Below are 16202 nucleotides of genomic sequence, written 5' to 3' on the forward strand. Positions count from 1 at the left end.
CCTGGAAGAAAAAAAAAAAAGAAATCCGAGTTTGGACACTCCGGCAGCTTAGAAAAGCGCAGTCCTGGACCCATTGGTGGTGGAGGAGTGGATCTCCGACGTGCCTGGGAGAGAGAGGGGCGGAAAAACGTTCAAAAGGAAAGGGACAGAAAAGATAAAGAGTACTTTCTCTGCGCGGGAAAGGTGATCTTGATCATTGAAATGAAAAACAGGGAAAAAGTAAAAACGCTAGCAGAGTGGCGCAGCGGAAGCGTGCTGGGCCCATAACCCAGAGGTCGATGGATCGAAACCATCCTCTGCTATGAGGTTTTTTTTTTTTGTTTTCACGCTTATTCCTTGCTAAGTTTTATTCCAACTAGGCTGTGAGTAAAAAAATAAAATCAGTTTCTATGTCTAGTTCATATTTAGCTCTTCCATGTGTAATCAATCTTAAAATTAACCTGTCTGAGAATCCTTCTCCAATTTGCGTTCTTCTTTTCCACCTTCCTTTGAAATGCCGTTTTCCCACTAGACAATTCCTAAACTCTTCTTCCTACCTGAAGTGGCATACTGCCCAGAATTGTAGAATTCCTTCCATCCCTGGCGTCCAACAAAAGGAAAATTGGAAATCTTCCTTCAGTTGAGGTAGTCTTGTACATCGTACACCATTTCATGGAGAAACACGAGACAAATTCCACATTTACTTCTGTTAAATCTTCCAGTAAAGGGTTTTCAAATTTATTATCTACTTATGATGTTTTGATTGTGTGTTACCAGTAAATGCAAATATAACTCAAACCCAAAGAATTCATTATAACACAGATTTGTGGTCCCATCAAATAGCAAAACTTCGGATTTCAATATTTACACATATATTTGGTGCAGACTAATATAATCGAATGATCGAGTAAAGACTTTAAGTGTAAACATTCATTATATTGGCATAAAATTCTGTGGAAATACAAATTCAAGGAGAAAGAAGATCGATATAAAATTTCCAACTGTCACAGGAAGGCGTGCTCTTCTATTTTTTTAAAGGGATGTTGGCAGATATTAAATCACTATGGTTTTTAAAATCTATTTGATACAATAAAGGAATGTGATGCCATTGCTTATAAAATATTTAAAAGTTTACAATATGCCAGTCTTACAGTCTTTACACGTATCTGTTGAAAAATGTTAGGCGTCCATTAGAAAAGTATATGAGGGTGTTCCAAGTTGGTAAAAATTCCTCTGGAAGGTAAAATCACCTAAAAACTAGTGAAGTTAAGGGCACAAAGGAGGATCGTACTCACCTAGGATATTCCCTTCCTTATGAATGATTTTTTCTTGCATCAATAAATATTTGGCAAAATGCAATAATTCTAACTACTGCTCTCCACTAATTGGTTTCCACTTCTCCTACTTTGTCATTATTTTTGTTTTTCTTTGTCACCAAAAGGTGACTAGTGAACGTATTAAGTATTAATAAATATTTACTGAAGACAATCAGTTGGTTCCACCTCTTGAGTCTCACCTTTTACAAACTGTGTGTAAATAAATAAGGATTGTTGTGTTGATGCTATTTACATTTCTTCTATATAGGCCAGCATGGCTTCTTAGACAGTGCAAACCAAACAAGTAACAGCTCACCAGTGAATACCAAGTAATGCTCAGAATACACGAATACACTTCTGTTCAATGAATTTGCCCTAAGGAATTTAAATCATTTCTTCAGCTATCGTTCCCGAGGCCAAGAATATATTTACAGTACCAATCAACAACAGTGATATTTGCTCAAACCGTTTCTGGATATAAGTAAGAGGTTTTCCCTGGAGCCTGTGTGGCTTGCTTGGTAGAGCATCAGAACTTTGACTGGAGAATCAAGGATTCAAAGCCTTGTCCAGGTGTGATAGTATTTCCTCTCTTGGTGCACAAGGTTTGTTTCTATGTACTTGAAGGAATATACCTAAGGAACTATACTCAAGGTACCTCACATACACCTGGATGTAATTTAAATGTTAAATTCTGAGCCCTTTGAGGCCTCTTGGGTGATGGTGAGTGTGTTTTGCATGAGGAAGAGACATGGATCATTGGTGGTCAGAGGGCAGACTCTGGTAGGCAGCATCTAAGATGACTCCCAGTGATCTCCACCTCTTGAAATTCATGCCTCTGTGTAGTTCCCTACCTAATTTTATCAGGGTTGGTCTTTTTGTGACCAACATAATTGATGGATCTGGCTCTAGGGGAAGCCAGTTGCTATGTCACCAGCAGCCCTGTGAAGAGGCCCAAGTGGGGAGAAAGTGTGACTTCCTATCAACACTCAGACAATTTGGAAAGGGATCCCCCAGCCCAGTCAAATCTTAAGATGACTAGAGCTGTAGCTGGCATCTTGATTGCAACTCCTGAGAGACCCTGAGCTGGAACTACCCAGCTAAGACACTCCTAAATTTCTGACCTACAGACACCATGAGATAATAAAAGTTTATTGTTTTAAACCACTAAATTTGAAGTTATTTGTTACAGTAGTAGGTAAATAATACAAACTTCAAACCAAGTTTATGACTTAAGGTTCCCTGAACTACCCAGGAATTCACATCTAGGATGCCTATCTGCTAGAGGTTCACTTTGTGGCTGACTTCTCAGTGACAGGGATGTTTTCTATTTCTTTTACTCCACACTTTCCTAAGTGACAAGACAATTTTTCCTGCAGTTCATTGGGGGTGAAGGTTGAGTTTTCTCTCTAGGTCATTATTAACCTGAATCTATACCACAGGGGACATGTGCTAATATAGGGTGGTTCTCCATTTTGAGCAGGTCCCAGTGACTTCACTTTGCCTCTGTTTAGAAGCTGCTAAAATATAAGCCCAATTTTTCCTCCATGAGTAAATGCTCTAAAAGAAAAGGCAATTGGGCGCTATAGTACTCTGCTTCTCTTGTTTTTATTTCCTTTTAGATTTTTTTTTACATGCCTCTTAGTTCTCTTTAATGTTTTATTATTTTTGTTTTCTAAAATAAACTTTTAGGGTGCTGGCCCCGTGGCTGAGTGGTTGAAGTTCTGCACTCCAATTCAGTGCCCCTGGGGTTCTGACCTGGATCCTGGGTGTGGACATACTCCACTCATCAGCCATGCTGTGGAGTCATCCCACATACTAAGAATTGATCCATAATATACGTATACATATTGATTTATAACTTTCTTTAAGCTTTTTTGGAGGGAAATAAAGTATTTTGTTTATTTACTTTATTATTATTTTTTAAATTTTTATTGCAGCAGTAACATTGGTTTACAACGTAATATAAATTCCGGATGTACATCACTATATTTCGATTTCTGTGTAGATCACATCATGTTCACCACCCAAAGACTAATTACAATCCACCAGCATACACACGTGCCTAAGCACCTCTTTTGCCCTCTTCCCTACCCCCCTCCCCTCTGGTAACCACCAATCCAATCTCTGTCTCTATGTGTTTGTTGTTGTTTTTATCTTCTCTTTATATGCGAGATCATATGGTATTTGACTTTCTACCTCTGACTTATTTTGCTTAGCATAATACCCTCAAGGTCCAACCATGTTGTCACAAATGGCCAGATTTCATTCTTGTGTATGGCTGAGTAGTATTCCATGGTGTATATGTACCACATCTTCTTTATGGATTCATCCCTTGATGGGCACCTAGGTTGCTTCCAAGTCTTGGCTATTGTGAATAATGCTGCAATGAATATAGGGGTGCATATAAATATATATATATTTGCATTTATGTTTTCATGTTCTTTGGATAAATACCCAGCAGTGGAATAGCTGGATTGCATGATAGTTTTATTCTTAATTTTTTGAGGACTCCCCGTACTGTTTTCCATAGAGGTTGCACCAGTTTGCACTCCCACCAACAGTATGTGAGGGTTCCCCTTCCTCTACTTCCTCTTCAACATTTGTTATTTCCTGTTTTGTTAATTATAGCCTTTCTGAAGGTCATGAGGTGATATCTCTTTGTAGTTTTGATTCGCATTTCCCTGATAGTTAGTGATGTTGAACACCTTTCAAGTGTCTGTTGGCCATCTGTATGTCTTTTTTGGAGAAATGTCTGTTCAGATCTTTTGCCCATTTTCTAATTTGGTGGTTAGTTTTTTTGTTGTTGAGACATATGAGTTCTTTATATATTTTGGATATTAACCCCTTATCAGATATATGATTTGCAAATATCTTCTCCCAATTGGTAGGTCATCTTTTCCTTTTGTTTATGGTTTCCTTTGCTGTGCAGAAGCTTTTTACTTTGATGTAGACCCATTTGTTTACTTTTTCTATTGTTTTCCTTGCCGAGTCAGACATGGTACTTCAAAATATGCTGCTATGACCGATGTTGAAGAGCATACTACCTATGTTTTCTTCTAGAAGTTTCATGGTTTCAGGTATTACATTCAAGTCTTTAATCTATTTTGAGTTAATGTTTGTGTATGTTATAAGATAATGGTCTATGTGCATTCTTTTACACGTGGCTGTCTCTTTAAGCTTTTAAAGAATTAATTTATAACATTTTTAAGCATACAAATCATATGGATGGTAAATGAGTTTTCACACAGGGAACCCACAAGTAACTTCCATCTACATCAAGAAATAAAATACTACCAACACCTCAGATACAACCTTTATGCTATCTCTCAGTCACATTTCCCTTGCTCTAAAGGTAATCACCATTCTGACTTCTAACACCAAAATTCAGTTTTTCCTGTCCTTAAAATTTATGTCAATGGAGTCATATTGTCTGTGCTCTTTTGTGTCTGGCTTCTTTTATTCAATTATATCTGTAAATTGATCTATGCTATTAAATGTAGCAGTAGTTTCTTCATTTTTGTGGCAGTAGAGTATTCCATTGTATGTATATTATACAATTTAGATATTCCGCAGTTGATAGACATTTATGTTGTTCTCATTCTGGGACTATTATAAGTAAACACAACAAAAGGAACATTTTTGAATATGTCATGGTTCACAAATGTATGCATTTTTTCTGGGTCTATATTTAGAAGCGAAATTGTTGGATTAATGGGTATGCATAGGTCCAACATTATAAGATATTGCCAAACAGACTTCCAAAACAATGATTTGCATTCTTTTTAATTTTGCTATTTTGCTAGGTGTATAGTGGTAACTTAATGCATTTTAATTTGCATTTCCTTAATTAATAATGAAGCTGAGCATATTTTCATATATTTATTGGCCATTTGGATACTTTTGTTTTGGTAAAAAGACCTTTCAAATCTTTTTGCTTTTTCTATTGGGTTGTCTGTATTTTTATTATTGATTTGTATGCATACATATTATGGATAAGAGACTTGTATCAGTTATATATGTTGGAAATATCTTTTCCCATTCTGTAGTTTGACTATTAAATCTCTTAATAATGTCTTTTGATAGACAGAATTTCTTAATTTCAATTTAACCCAAAATATTACTATTTTCCTTTGTGGGTAGCCTACTCAATATTCTGTTTAAGAAATCTTTGCCTACCCCATGATCATGAAGATATTCTCTTGTGTTACGTTCTGGAAGCTTTCTTTTACCTTTCATATTTAAGTCTAAAATCAATCTGGTATTGATTTTTGTTTGTATAGAGAGAGAATAGGATTCATTTTTTCCCCATTAGATATCCAATGGATTCAGTATTGTTTATTGAAAAAAACATCCGTTCCCCCACTGCTATACAGTGCAATCTTTTTCACAAATTGTGTCTACAAATGTTTGGTTCTGTGGTTCTGTTTTTGGACACTATTTTGCTGCATTGGTCTATTTTTAGCATGCTGTCTTACCACAGCATTGCAATAACCATTGATATCTATCTATCTACATCCTCTCATTTTGTTCTTTTCAACATAGTATTGGCTACTCTTGGAATTTTGCATTTCCATATAATATTTAGAATGAGCTTGTCAATTTTCACAATACTGTCTTTTAATTGTAATTGCATTGACTTTATACTTCATTTTAAGGAGAATTTAATCTTTACAATACTGTCTTCCATTCAATAAATACAGTGTATCATTACATTAATTTAGGCTTTCTTTACATTCTTTTGGCAATGTTTTATGGTTTTCTGAATAAAGATCCTGCACAATTTTGTAAGATTTATTTCTAGGTTAAAAATGTTTTTTGGAGCTATTGCAAATGAATAATTTTTAACATTTTAATGAAGTATAAGATAGATATATACGTGAAACTCCACATATAAGTATAAGCTTTGATAAATTTTTACAAACTGAACATATTCATGTAAAGAGCACCCATTGAATTAAATGGGGGTGCGATCTCAGGACAAATTGCTTAGAGGAAGAAAGTGGGAAGAATTTATCCACCAGCCACTGTCTCCAATTGGTCAAAGTGTTGCTCCATGAACCATTAATAGCTTCATACAAAAGAAGAAGTCCCCTACGTTCCTGACTCTTTTTATATCTTTTTCTAAACACCTTAAAGATAATCATTCTTTTAAATTTGACTTTTACCATCATCTTGCATTTCTTTATTTTAACATTAGCATTTTTTATTAATATAATTTTCCACATTTTTAGAATTTATATGTATGCTGCACTATATGTACTCATCTGCAATATCCTCTTTTATGCTTGAAGAGACTGTCATAGGTTGAATCAAAATGAATTAGCATTTCTCAAATTTTTATCTTGGTGTAGTCAGGACTACTGTCTATATTCACAACAATTCTAAAAATATCTTCTCTTGCAATTAAAAGAATTTTCATCAAGAATTTTTTTTACTGAGGTTATGTTGGTTCATAACATTATATAAATTTCAGGTGTACATCATTATGTTTTCATTTCTGTGTAAACTACATCATGTTCACCATCCAAAGACCAATTTCCATCTGTCACTGTACACATGTGCCCTGTTACCCTTTTGGCTCTCCTCCCTTCCCTCTTCCCCTCAGGTAACTACCAATTTAACCTCTGTAGCTATGTGTTTGTTTGTTGTTGTTGTTATCTTCCACTTACAAATGAAATCATATGGTATTTGATTTTCTCTGTCTGACTTATTTTGCTTAGCATAATACCCTCAAGATCTATCCATGTTGTCACAAGTGGCAAGATTTCATCTTTTTTATGGCTAAGTAGTATTCCATTGTGTATATATGCTACATCTTCTTTATCCATTCATCCATTGATGGGCGCTTAGGTTGTTTCCAAGTCTTGACGGTTGTGAATAATGCTGCAATGAACATAGGGATCCCTGCAAATATCTTTTTGCATTTGTGTTTTCATGTCCTTTGGATAAATACCCAGAAGTGGAATAGCTGGGTCATATTGTAGTCCTATTCTTAATTTTTTGAGGAATCTCCTTACTGTTTTCTATAGTGGTTGCACTAGTTTACATTTCCACCAGCAGTATATGAGAGTTTCCTTTTCTCCACATCCTCTCCAACACTTGTTATTTCTTGTCTTAACTATACCCATTCTGATGGGTGTGAGGTGATATCTTATTGTAGTTTTGATTTGCATTTTCCTAATAATTAGTGATGTTGAATGTCTTTTCATGTGCGTATTGGCCATTTGTATATCTTCTTTGGAAAAATGTTCAGATCCTTTGCTCATTTTTTAAGTGGGTGCTTGTTTTTTCCGTTGAGTTGTATGAGTTCTTTATGTATGTTGGATATTAAGCCCTTATCGGATATATGACTTGCAAATATCTTCTCCCAATTGTTAGGCTGTGTTTTCATTGTGTTGATGGTTTAATTTGCTGTGCATAAGCTTTTTAGTTTGATGTATACCCATTTGTTTATTTTTTCTTCTGTTTCTCTTGCCTGGTGAGACATAGTATTCAAAAAGATACCACTAAGACTGATGCTGAAGAGTGTACTGCCTACGTTTTCTTCTAGAAGTTTTATGGTTTCAGGTCTCACATTCAAGTCTTTAATCCATTTTGAGTTAATTGTTGTGTATAGTGTAAGATAATGGTCTACTTTCATTCTTTTGCATGTGGCTGTCCAGTTTTCCCAACACCATTTATTAAAGAGACTCTCCTTTCTCTATTGCATGTTCTTGGCTCCACTATCAAAAATTAGCTATCCATAGGATTTCTCTCTCTCTTTTTTTTTTTTTTTTTTTTTGATGCAATAGAAAGCTCTATGGGGAGCAAGGGAAAATGATCATATTTGAAATGGCACAGGTAGATCCGGAAACTCTATTATCATGCTTAATCAACATCAAAGCACATATCACTGGGTAGCAAGATGAAAGAAAACTAGTGGCGTTCTTCAGCATCAGGTTTTTCTCATATATAGAGGGCATATGAATGGAAAGACACAAGCTAGTTCCATAAAAGAAAACAAAGCAGCTCACCAGCAAGAGGACAAAATGGGTGGCTTTAGTTTCAGGAAAAGATTGTGGAGAGAGGCTGGTACTGTGAATATGCAAGATGACCTTGTGATGCCTGAACAGGACAATCACCATGTAGAAACTGGCCCAAATCATGAAGAACAACAAGAAGACATCTTGAATAAATATGACACTTTGAAATAGCATTTCATGATGGTATATAAACTGTCTTGTCTTACAGTACCTCAGAGAATATAAAAGTCCAACATTAGTGGAATTTCTGGTGGCAATGCTTATGATGACCCACACATTGATTAGCATGTTGCTCATCCAGGAATAAATCAACAAGGGCAGAATTTGTGTGAAGATTTTGGGTTTGAGCCATGCCCATTTAGAACAAGCCAGACTGATAATAACGGCCTGAAATATACTCACTAGAGAAGAAGTACATAGAGAAGCACCCCATGTCACTTTATAAATGTATAGCACTGCTTTACAACCAATATCCTGCAAAATATTTCTAATTCCAAAGGATGACATTATATATGGAATGCGCCTGAAAATAACTGTTATAACATTAGCCAATGTTAGCTGAGAATCACATCTAAGGGCTTCTTCTGATGAGGTTGAATGAATAAGATGACATATATATAATGAAAAGCAATAAGTTCCCCATAAGCCCAATGCCAGTTTGAAATCTAACTAAAATTCCCAATATTACGTCACTTGAAAACAAAATGATCATGGTTTTCTTAGAACTTTAGATTGAAGCCAGCATAGCTTAAAGAGTCACATAAATATAATCCAAATATGAAAGCAATCACTGAATCCTTGGAAAGAAAGTTCAAACATTCAACTACTCAGGAATTCACAGCATATTTGTGGCATTTCCAGAGGCTCGATGTCGTGTATTGTTCTAACATCTAGAGAACAGATTAGGTTTATGTAGCAATTGAACTTCACATGTACACTTTCACCATTTGTTCTAGCCCATTTTCCAGGAGTTGTCTGTTTTGTTTTAAAGAAAACTTTGCATATAATGAAAAGCAATTTTTCTTCCAAGTCTAACATTGTATTTTAATTTTATCTTAAAATTTTGCATATTTTGCCCTTTTTATCAACAGCAATCTTTATAACTTATAAATAGTAGTACATGTATGTCAATCCACTTTTCAAAATGATAATTGCACCACACTGTTCTTTTATGAATAATAAAACATATTTAGAGCATATAGTTAACAACTATTGCATCATTCCTGCTGTTAAAATGCTAATTTTGCTTGTTATGAAAAGTTTCCTTTGCTTAGGGAGCATATTTATTGTGTTTACAAATATAGTGATGGTTCAGTTGAAGTTGATAAAGTGACCAAATGTAGTAAGGTATTAGACAAATTTACTTTCCAGTCAGCCAACAAGACAATGAAGTGTCTATCATTTAATTAACAAGCAGCCCTTCTCCTGAGACTGAATTACCATTAGTAATTATATAATTCTGCTTCTTCACAACAAGGTATATTTAAAAGTCTGACCTCAAAAAGTTATGTCTTCTTTTGTGAAACTAACGCCGCCACCCATGTTGTCCTCTTGCTGGTGAGCTGCTTTGTTTTCTTTTATGGAACTAGCTTGTGTCTTTCCATTCATATGTCCTCTATATATGAGAAAAACCTGATGCTGAAGAACGCCACTAGTTTTCTTTCATCTTGTTACCCAGTGATATGTGCTTTGATGTTGATTAAGCATGATAATAGTTTCCAGATCTACCTGTGCCATTTCAAATATGATCATTTTCCCTTGCTCCCCATAGAGCTTTCTATTGCATCCAAAAAAAAAAAAAAAAGAGAGAGAGAGAAATCCTACGGACAGCTAATTTTTGACAGTGGAACCAAGAACATACAATGGAGAAAGGAAAGTCTCTTTAATAAATGGTGTTGGGAAAACTGGACAGCCACATGCAAAAGAATGAAAGTAGACCATTATCTTACACTATACACAACAATTAACTCAAAATGGATTAAAGACTTAAATGTGAGATCTGAAACCATAAGACTTCTAGAAGAAAACTAAGCCAGAGTCAACTAGGTAACTAACATTCTAGAAAAGTCAGAAACAGGGAACTTTTAAAGATTACTAAAGCAATTCCTTCTAATAACAATAAAATAGGCACGAATTGAGTACGACTCTTTCAAGAACACGTTAAGGTCATCCTTGAACTAGCTCTCTTCAAAACCCACTCTGTCCAAAAGCGAGTCCAGACATCCCCCACTTCTTGGCTCCGCTCCAGGAGCTCCGACCCACTGGGCTACGTGTGGACTGCGAGTGGAGAGATCGTGGGAGTGCGCTGAGCTAGGGACTAAGCCCGGTGGCTACCAAGGGCTCAGGTTCTGGGTCGATAGACAAAATATCCCTTCGGCCTCCTGCCGAGCCTCGAGTCCCCGCCAGATGGCGATCTTCCTTGCATTCTCAAAGTGCAAACAATCGGAAGGCGACCCGGATTCAGCCTCCGGGAAGCGACCCTGGATGGGGCCGGGAGGTGGCTGCGTCAAGAGTTTCCATTCCCAGCAGATGACTGGAGCCTACTGGCTGCAGAAAGGAAAGGGCAGCGGGAAAGGAGAAGTGCGGGAATCGCTATCCAGCAAATTAGGCCTCGAGTCTTCCTGGCTGCTGGTGCCACGAACGCCACCTGGGCTGCTAGGGTCCTCCCGACCGGGTCTCCAGTCCTGCTCCGCGACTCACCCTGCCAGGCTCAGACTGCATTCCGCACTCCGACTCCGGGGAACCCGCGGGCGGAAGGATCGGTGCCGGTGCCGGTGCCGGGAGCCCGGAAGCCCGAGGCTGGCCGCAGCCGGAGCCTGGAGATCCCGCGCCCGCTGGACTCTAGCTCTGCCCCACTCAGTGAACTGGGCCCGCGCGGCTCCAGGCTGGCGCTGCGGAAGCCGGGCGAGGCGCCGCGCGCTGCCGCCAGCGGAGGTGAGAGCAGAGGTCCGAGCGCCCGGCTTCGGCCTCAAAATAATACTGGGGCTGCCGCGGCCCTGCGTGTCCTCTTTCCCACGGGGCGCTGACCTGCGAACGCGGAGCCTAGGGGGTGTCGAGCGCCCAAAGGTCCTTGCCCTTTCCTCGCGCCCAGATCCCAACCGTCATCCGAACACTGCGCCCTTCGGCTCTGGCTGGATCACCGGACATCAGAAACTTCGTGAGTCAGGAGACGAAACCCTATTCAAAGTCACAGACCTCGCCTCATTGCTCCTCATGGGCAGTTACCTGGGCAAGCCGGGACCCCCGCGGTCGTCTCCAGCAGAGCCGTGCACAGACTTGCCCCAGAGGCCGGTGAACCGCCGACCAGCTCAGTCCCTTCACCAGGTTCACCGGGTTCAGCACATCCATCGCGTCCATCCTGCCCCGCGGCATAGACCTGCGAGGAGACCGATGAACTGGGATCCTACCAATCCCACTGCGAGGGTGGTCAATGAGGCTTGGAGGCGATTTCCCATGAAAAGGTCCCAGAATTCCATCATGGGGCCTCTTCCCTCAGACTGGTGGGAAAGTTACTTCAGGCGTAGTATCTGGTCTCTTCGGCACCCCAGGGCAGTATGGAGCCCGGTGACCATCAAGATCGCTCCTCCTCAGCGGGGAGTGCCCCCCTGCACTTCCCCAGCAGAGGTAATAAACTCTGCAGGGTCCTTACCCTCTGAGAAGACCCCAGACCCATGTGCAAAGGAGTCAGTGCTGAGGGCCCTCAGAGAGTGCAAGAAAGGGAAAATGAGGTTGGAAGAACCGCTATTCCCTGAGAGCTTGGATAGTAAAAGAAGGAGTGCAGAGACGAGACCATCTGCATTTAAACTGCTGAGAAAGAATGGAGTCCTCCCTTCTTTTGTGCCCAGGCCTGGTCCTCTGAAGAGAAGCCTCAACTCCTGGAGTTCAAACCACAGCTTGAATAGGAGGCCCAGTTGCTACTCCGTGAGCTCCTTGGCCAGCACACACACAGGTGGCCTCGTCAGCTCCAAAAGAAATGCTATTACAAGCTCTTATAGCTCTTCTAGAGATTTCTCTGTTCCTTGGAAGAGAAGTGTTTCCAGTGTGTCATTCCAGATACCAGAGTGGCCAGTAAAAAAGAAAGAAAAAGGCCGTCAGTCTCACTCTCCACTGATACCACTATTGTCGAATGAGTCCCCAGCAGCATATGGCAGCTCTGGGCAGCAAAATCAACAGATTCCACTGCTGCTTTCTAGCCCCGGGAACCTGCTGTCTCTGAGTCCACCTCCCCAGCTTGGTAATGCAGTCCCTGAAGAGATCTTGGCATTAGGGAAGAAAGCTGGACTCCAATGGAGCAACAAAGCCAGAGGGGATACAACTGAGGCCACCACAGATTCTGTCCCTGAGACTCACTCTGCCATTCAGCCTTCCCTGTCTCTCACCGTGCGTTCTGTAGGCACAGCTCCAACCCAGGGCAAAAATCCTCAGTTGGAAAGCTTAAAGAAAATGCAGAAGTCTCCAGGTCAACTGGCCTTCCCACAATCTACTGGAGAGGCAATCAGTGTAGGACATTCACCTCTGAAGACACCCAATCTACTGTCTCCACTTGGGTGCTCACAGACAGAGCCCCTTTCAGGCACCTCTTCAGACTCTAGGCCCACAGCTAGTTTCATCCTTCTGACCCCTATTTCTCCCACATCACCAGTCACTGACACCACATGGCCACCTTTGACCTCTCAGACTAATAGGTCTACCATGCCCCCAGACCCACCTGCCATTACCTCTGCAGCGCTCACTAGGCAAAGTTCTTTGTTTGGAATGAATAACCCAGCTTCTCATCCTGCATCTGCATTTCCTGCTGCAACTTCTGCTGACCCCATGTCAAAACCCATTTTTGGTCTCCCACCCAACGGTGAGATTGGAGGCTCCTTATATTCCAGAATTTCAGTCACAGCTGCACTATCTTCAACTCCGGGTATCTTAACTCCCACCTTCAAGCCTATCTTTGGCAACACAGAACCACTTAAAACTATGCCCATGATAGCTTCTTTCTCTTTCAAGCAGACCACTTCTCCAGCTACTCCTGCTTCTACCCACCTCTTCCATGGCCTGGTCAAGGCTACCTCTGTAGTCACATCCACCAACTCAGCTAGCACATCTGAAGACTCTTCTTTCAAGCCACCTTTGGATTTTGGTATAGTGAATGTTACCAGTCCCATGGGCAACGCTTACTCCATCCCTTCCACTTGCCACACTCTCCTTCTTGGGGCTGCCCTTGCCTTCAGAGCCAGCTTCTCCCCAGCCACAGGCTTCATTTTCCCACCACACCAACGTCCTACCATTCCTACTGTACATACAGTCACCATTTTCAGCCGGGTTCTTCCCAGTGCTATCCAGATATCCTCTAGTAGAAGCACTGCCAATTTTAGAAGTATGGGCAGCCCTCTGTCAGCCTCAGCCCTAGTAACCACAAACCAGCCTGCACTGTTGTCCAGTACCTCCAATTTGACCTCCACATTTACAATTCCCTTGGGGTCAAACTCAAGGCCACCTTTCTCACTATCCCTAGGAGCCACGCCCCCGCCTGCATTTGGGGCTGCAGATGGGCAGAAGCAAGGGGCCCCCCAACCAGCCATTGGCCCAAGCTTCAGTAGCTCTTTCATGTTTGGAAATTCAGTAGTGGCATCCCCAACCCCAACCGCAGCCCAGCCAGCCTTCAGCAGTACCACACAGTCAACCGTCGGGGGTTTGACACCCTCAGCCTCCATCTTTCACATCCCTGCCGGCATCTGGCCAGACATTGGCAGCACTCCAGCAGGTTTTCACTTTGGTCAAGCTAATACAGCTGGCTTTGGAGTTGTCACCCAGACCTACCATAGTGGGGCTTGTGGCTCAGTGTTTGGCAGCACAGCCCCACGACCTTTTGCCTTTGGGGGCTTAGTGACTCCTATGGACTGTGGGGAGTCTGGAATCAGCATGACTGCTCCAGACATGAACTCCAACTCTGGAGCATTCAATGTTGGAGCAGTGCCAAGTGGGAGTACTAGCACCATCACACCCTTTGGAAAAGGCTGGAGCCAGAACTCCCAGGGCTTGACCAGCCAGAGCACATCTTTTGTGTTGGGGCGGGCTAGCATTTCCTCAAGAAAGGCTATGTTTGGGGGCTCCTCCATGGCCCCTTTTGCTCAGAGTACCCTTGTCCCTGGGCCAGTTAAAACAGGCCTTGGCTTTGGGATGCCCTCTCCACCTGCCCGGGGCTCTGTTGGAAGAGGATCTTTCAGATCATCAGCTCCTTCCTTTTCCATTGGTACAAAATCAAAAACCCCAAAGAATCGGGAGCAAAGGCGTTCCCGAATGCATCATACCCACGAGAAATAGCCTGTGTTCCCTGTGACCCATACCCTGATTTGGACCTCAGTATTGTTGTGAAGAGCTTTAGTCTCTTCCAATTCTCTAAAGCAAAAATACCCCAGATCTAAGGTTAGGGTTTTACATGCTCACCTTGTGGGTCCTAATCTACATTCTAGAAGAAGATGGAGGGCCAAGGCTTCTAGTGGTGATAGCAGAATGAAACTGGGTGGAACCAAACCTTTGAAATTGAATAGAACCTTGCCTTCCCCTCCCTGCCCACTCCTCTCTGTGTCAGGTGTGAACTCAGGACACTGCCTCCTGCTTTTTCCCAGATATGCCAGGAAGCCGGCAAGTACAGCCTATATCCTCTTGCATCTTTGTGAGGAGGAATAGATTCTCTCTAAATCCTAACCTGCTTTATTTGGCTCTAAGAAGTGGTTCCCTTTCTCTGGTCCCCTGGGGATGCCAGTTCCTCATTTCTTGCTGCTTTATTGCTCAGTGGATTCTTGGAGGAACTTTTGATGTAATTTGACCTTGAAGCCAGCTTTTCCTTGAGGATCAGCAGTCAGCCCTTAAGGGCAGCCGTGTGTGCTGCTCTTGAGGGGCACCCACACAGGCTGCCCTTGCTGTGCCACTTCCTGTCACCAAGTTGTTTTAATCTTTGCCCAAGAGAAGCGGTGTTCCAGTCCCATCCTTGTCTCTGCCAACTTAGCCCTAAGAGATTGGCGAGTCAAGACTCAGCCTGTCAGACCCCAGAAAATGGCAACACTTAGCCAGCCTCCCGCCAGGCTTGGAGCAAGCGGCTTGGCCTTTCTTGCTTGCAACTTCTTCATTTGTCACTCTTTGTGTTGGGGCGGGCTAGCATTTCCTCAAGAAAGGCTATGTTTGGGGGCTCCTCCATGGCCCCTTTTGTACGTTTATATAGAGACTTGTTCTCTTCAGTTTGTCTGATACTGATGTGTATTTTGTGCTTTCAATGGAGTTTAGAGGAGAAATGACTTGCGGGAGTGGTTCTATGTTGATAGAGCCAGATTTAACTGTGTAAAGCTTCTGGGACCTGGCTAACTGGATGAGGCAAGCAGCATCAATTAATGGCTACAGGTGCTGATTCCTGAATTTACAACAGTATTTTGACTTTAAGGAATGACATCTGAGGAAATAATAGGGTCCAGAGAGGGAAAGACAGGGTGGTGCAACCTTCTTCTCTCTCCCCTATAGGTCATGAGCCCTCCAATATAAGCCAGAGATACTCAGTTAGGGAACCAAAGCTTACACTTCAATTTTTCCTTTAGTTTCTACCTCATGAAATCACTCCTCCACATTCACATCTCTCCCAGATATACGAGGCAGGGCCGGAAGCCTCTTGGGCCTGAGAACAGAGGGAGAAAGGGAAGAACAGCGGATTCCCAAGCTGACTTCTGCTCTGTACCCAATGGGCGGTCTCTGAGTGAGCTGTGACATATTCCTCGGCACTTCTTATCATCTTGATGGAAAAAAAAAAAAAGGCAAGAATGACTCCCTGAACACATCTATTTCCTGTTTTACGGTTATCTTGGAAGACGCCTAATTGCAAAAATAAGCAATTTTAAATTGGCTG

At 41.5% G+C, this 16202-nt stretch overlaps 1 protein-coding gene and 1 non-coding gene across 2 annotated transcripts; both read left to right on the forward strand.

Moving 5' to 3' along the window:
* The first annotated feature begins 230 nt into the window (after positions 1-230).
* Positions 231-302, forward strand: TRNAM-CAU (transfer RNA methionine (anticodon CAU)). Its single transcript has one exon. It is a non-coding gene; the product is annotated as a tRNA-Met (tRNA).
* An 11228-nt stretch (positions 303-11530) lies between these two features.
* LOC124226280 (POM121-like protein 2) lies at positions 11531-14632 on the forward strand. Its single transcript, XM_046639361.1, has one exon. It carries the CDS (start codon positions 11531-11533, stop codon positions 14630-14632), a length of 3102 nt encoding a protein of 1033 aa, XP_046495317.1.
* Positions 14633-16202: the final 1570 nt, after the last annotated feature.

This window comes from Equus quagga, chromosome 15, assembly GCF_021613505.1.
Source record: "Equus quagga isolate Etosha38 chromosome 15, UCLA_HA_Equagga_1.0, whole genome shotgun sequence".
Lineage (NCBI taxonomy): Eukaryota > Metazoa > Chordata > Mammalia > Perissodactyla > Equidae > Equus > Equus quagga.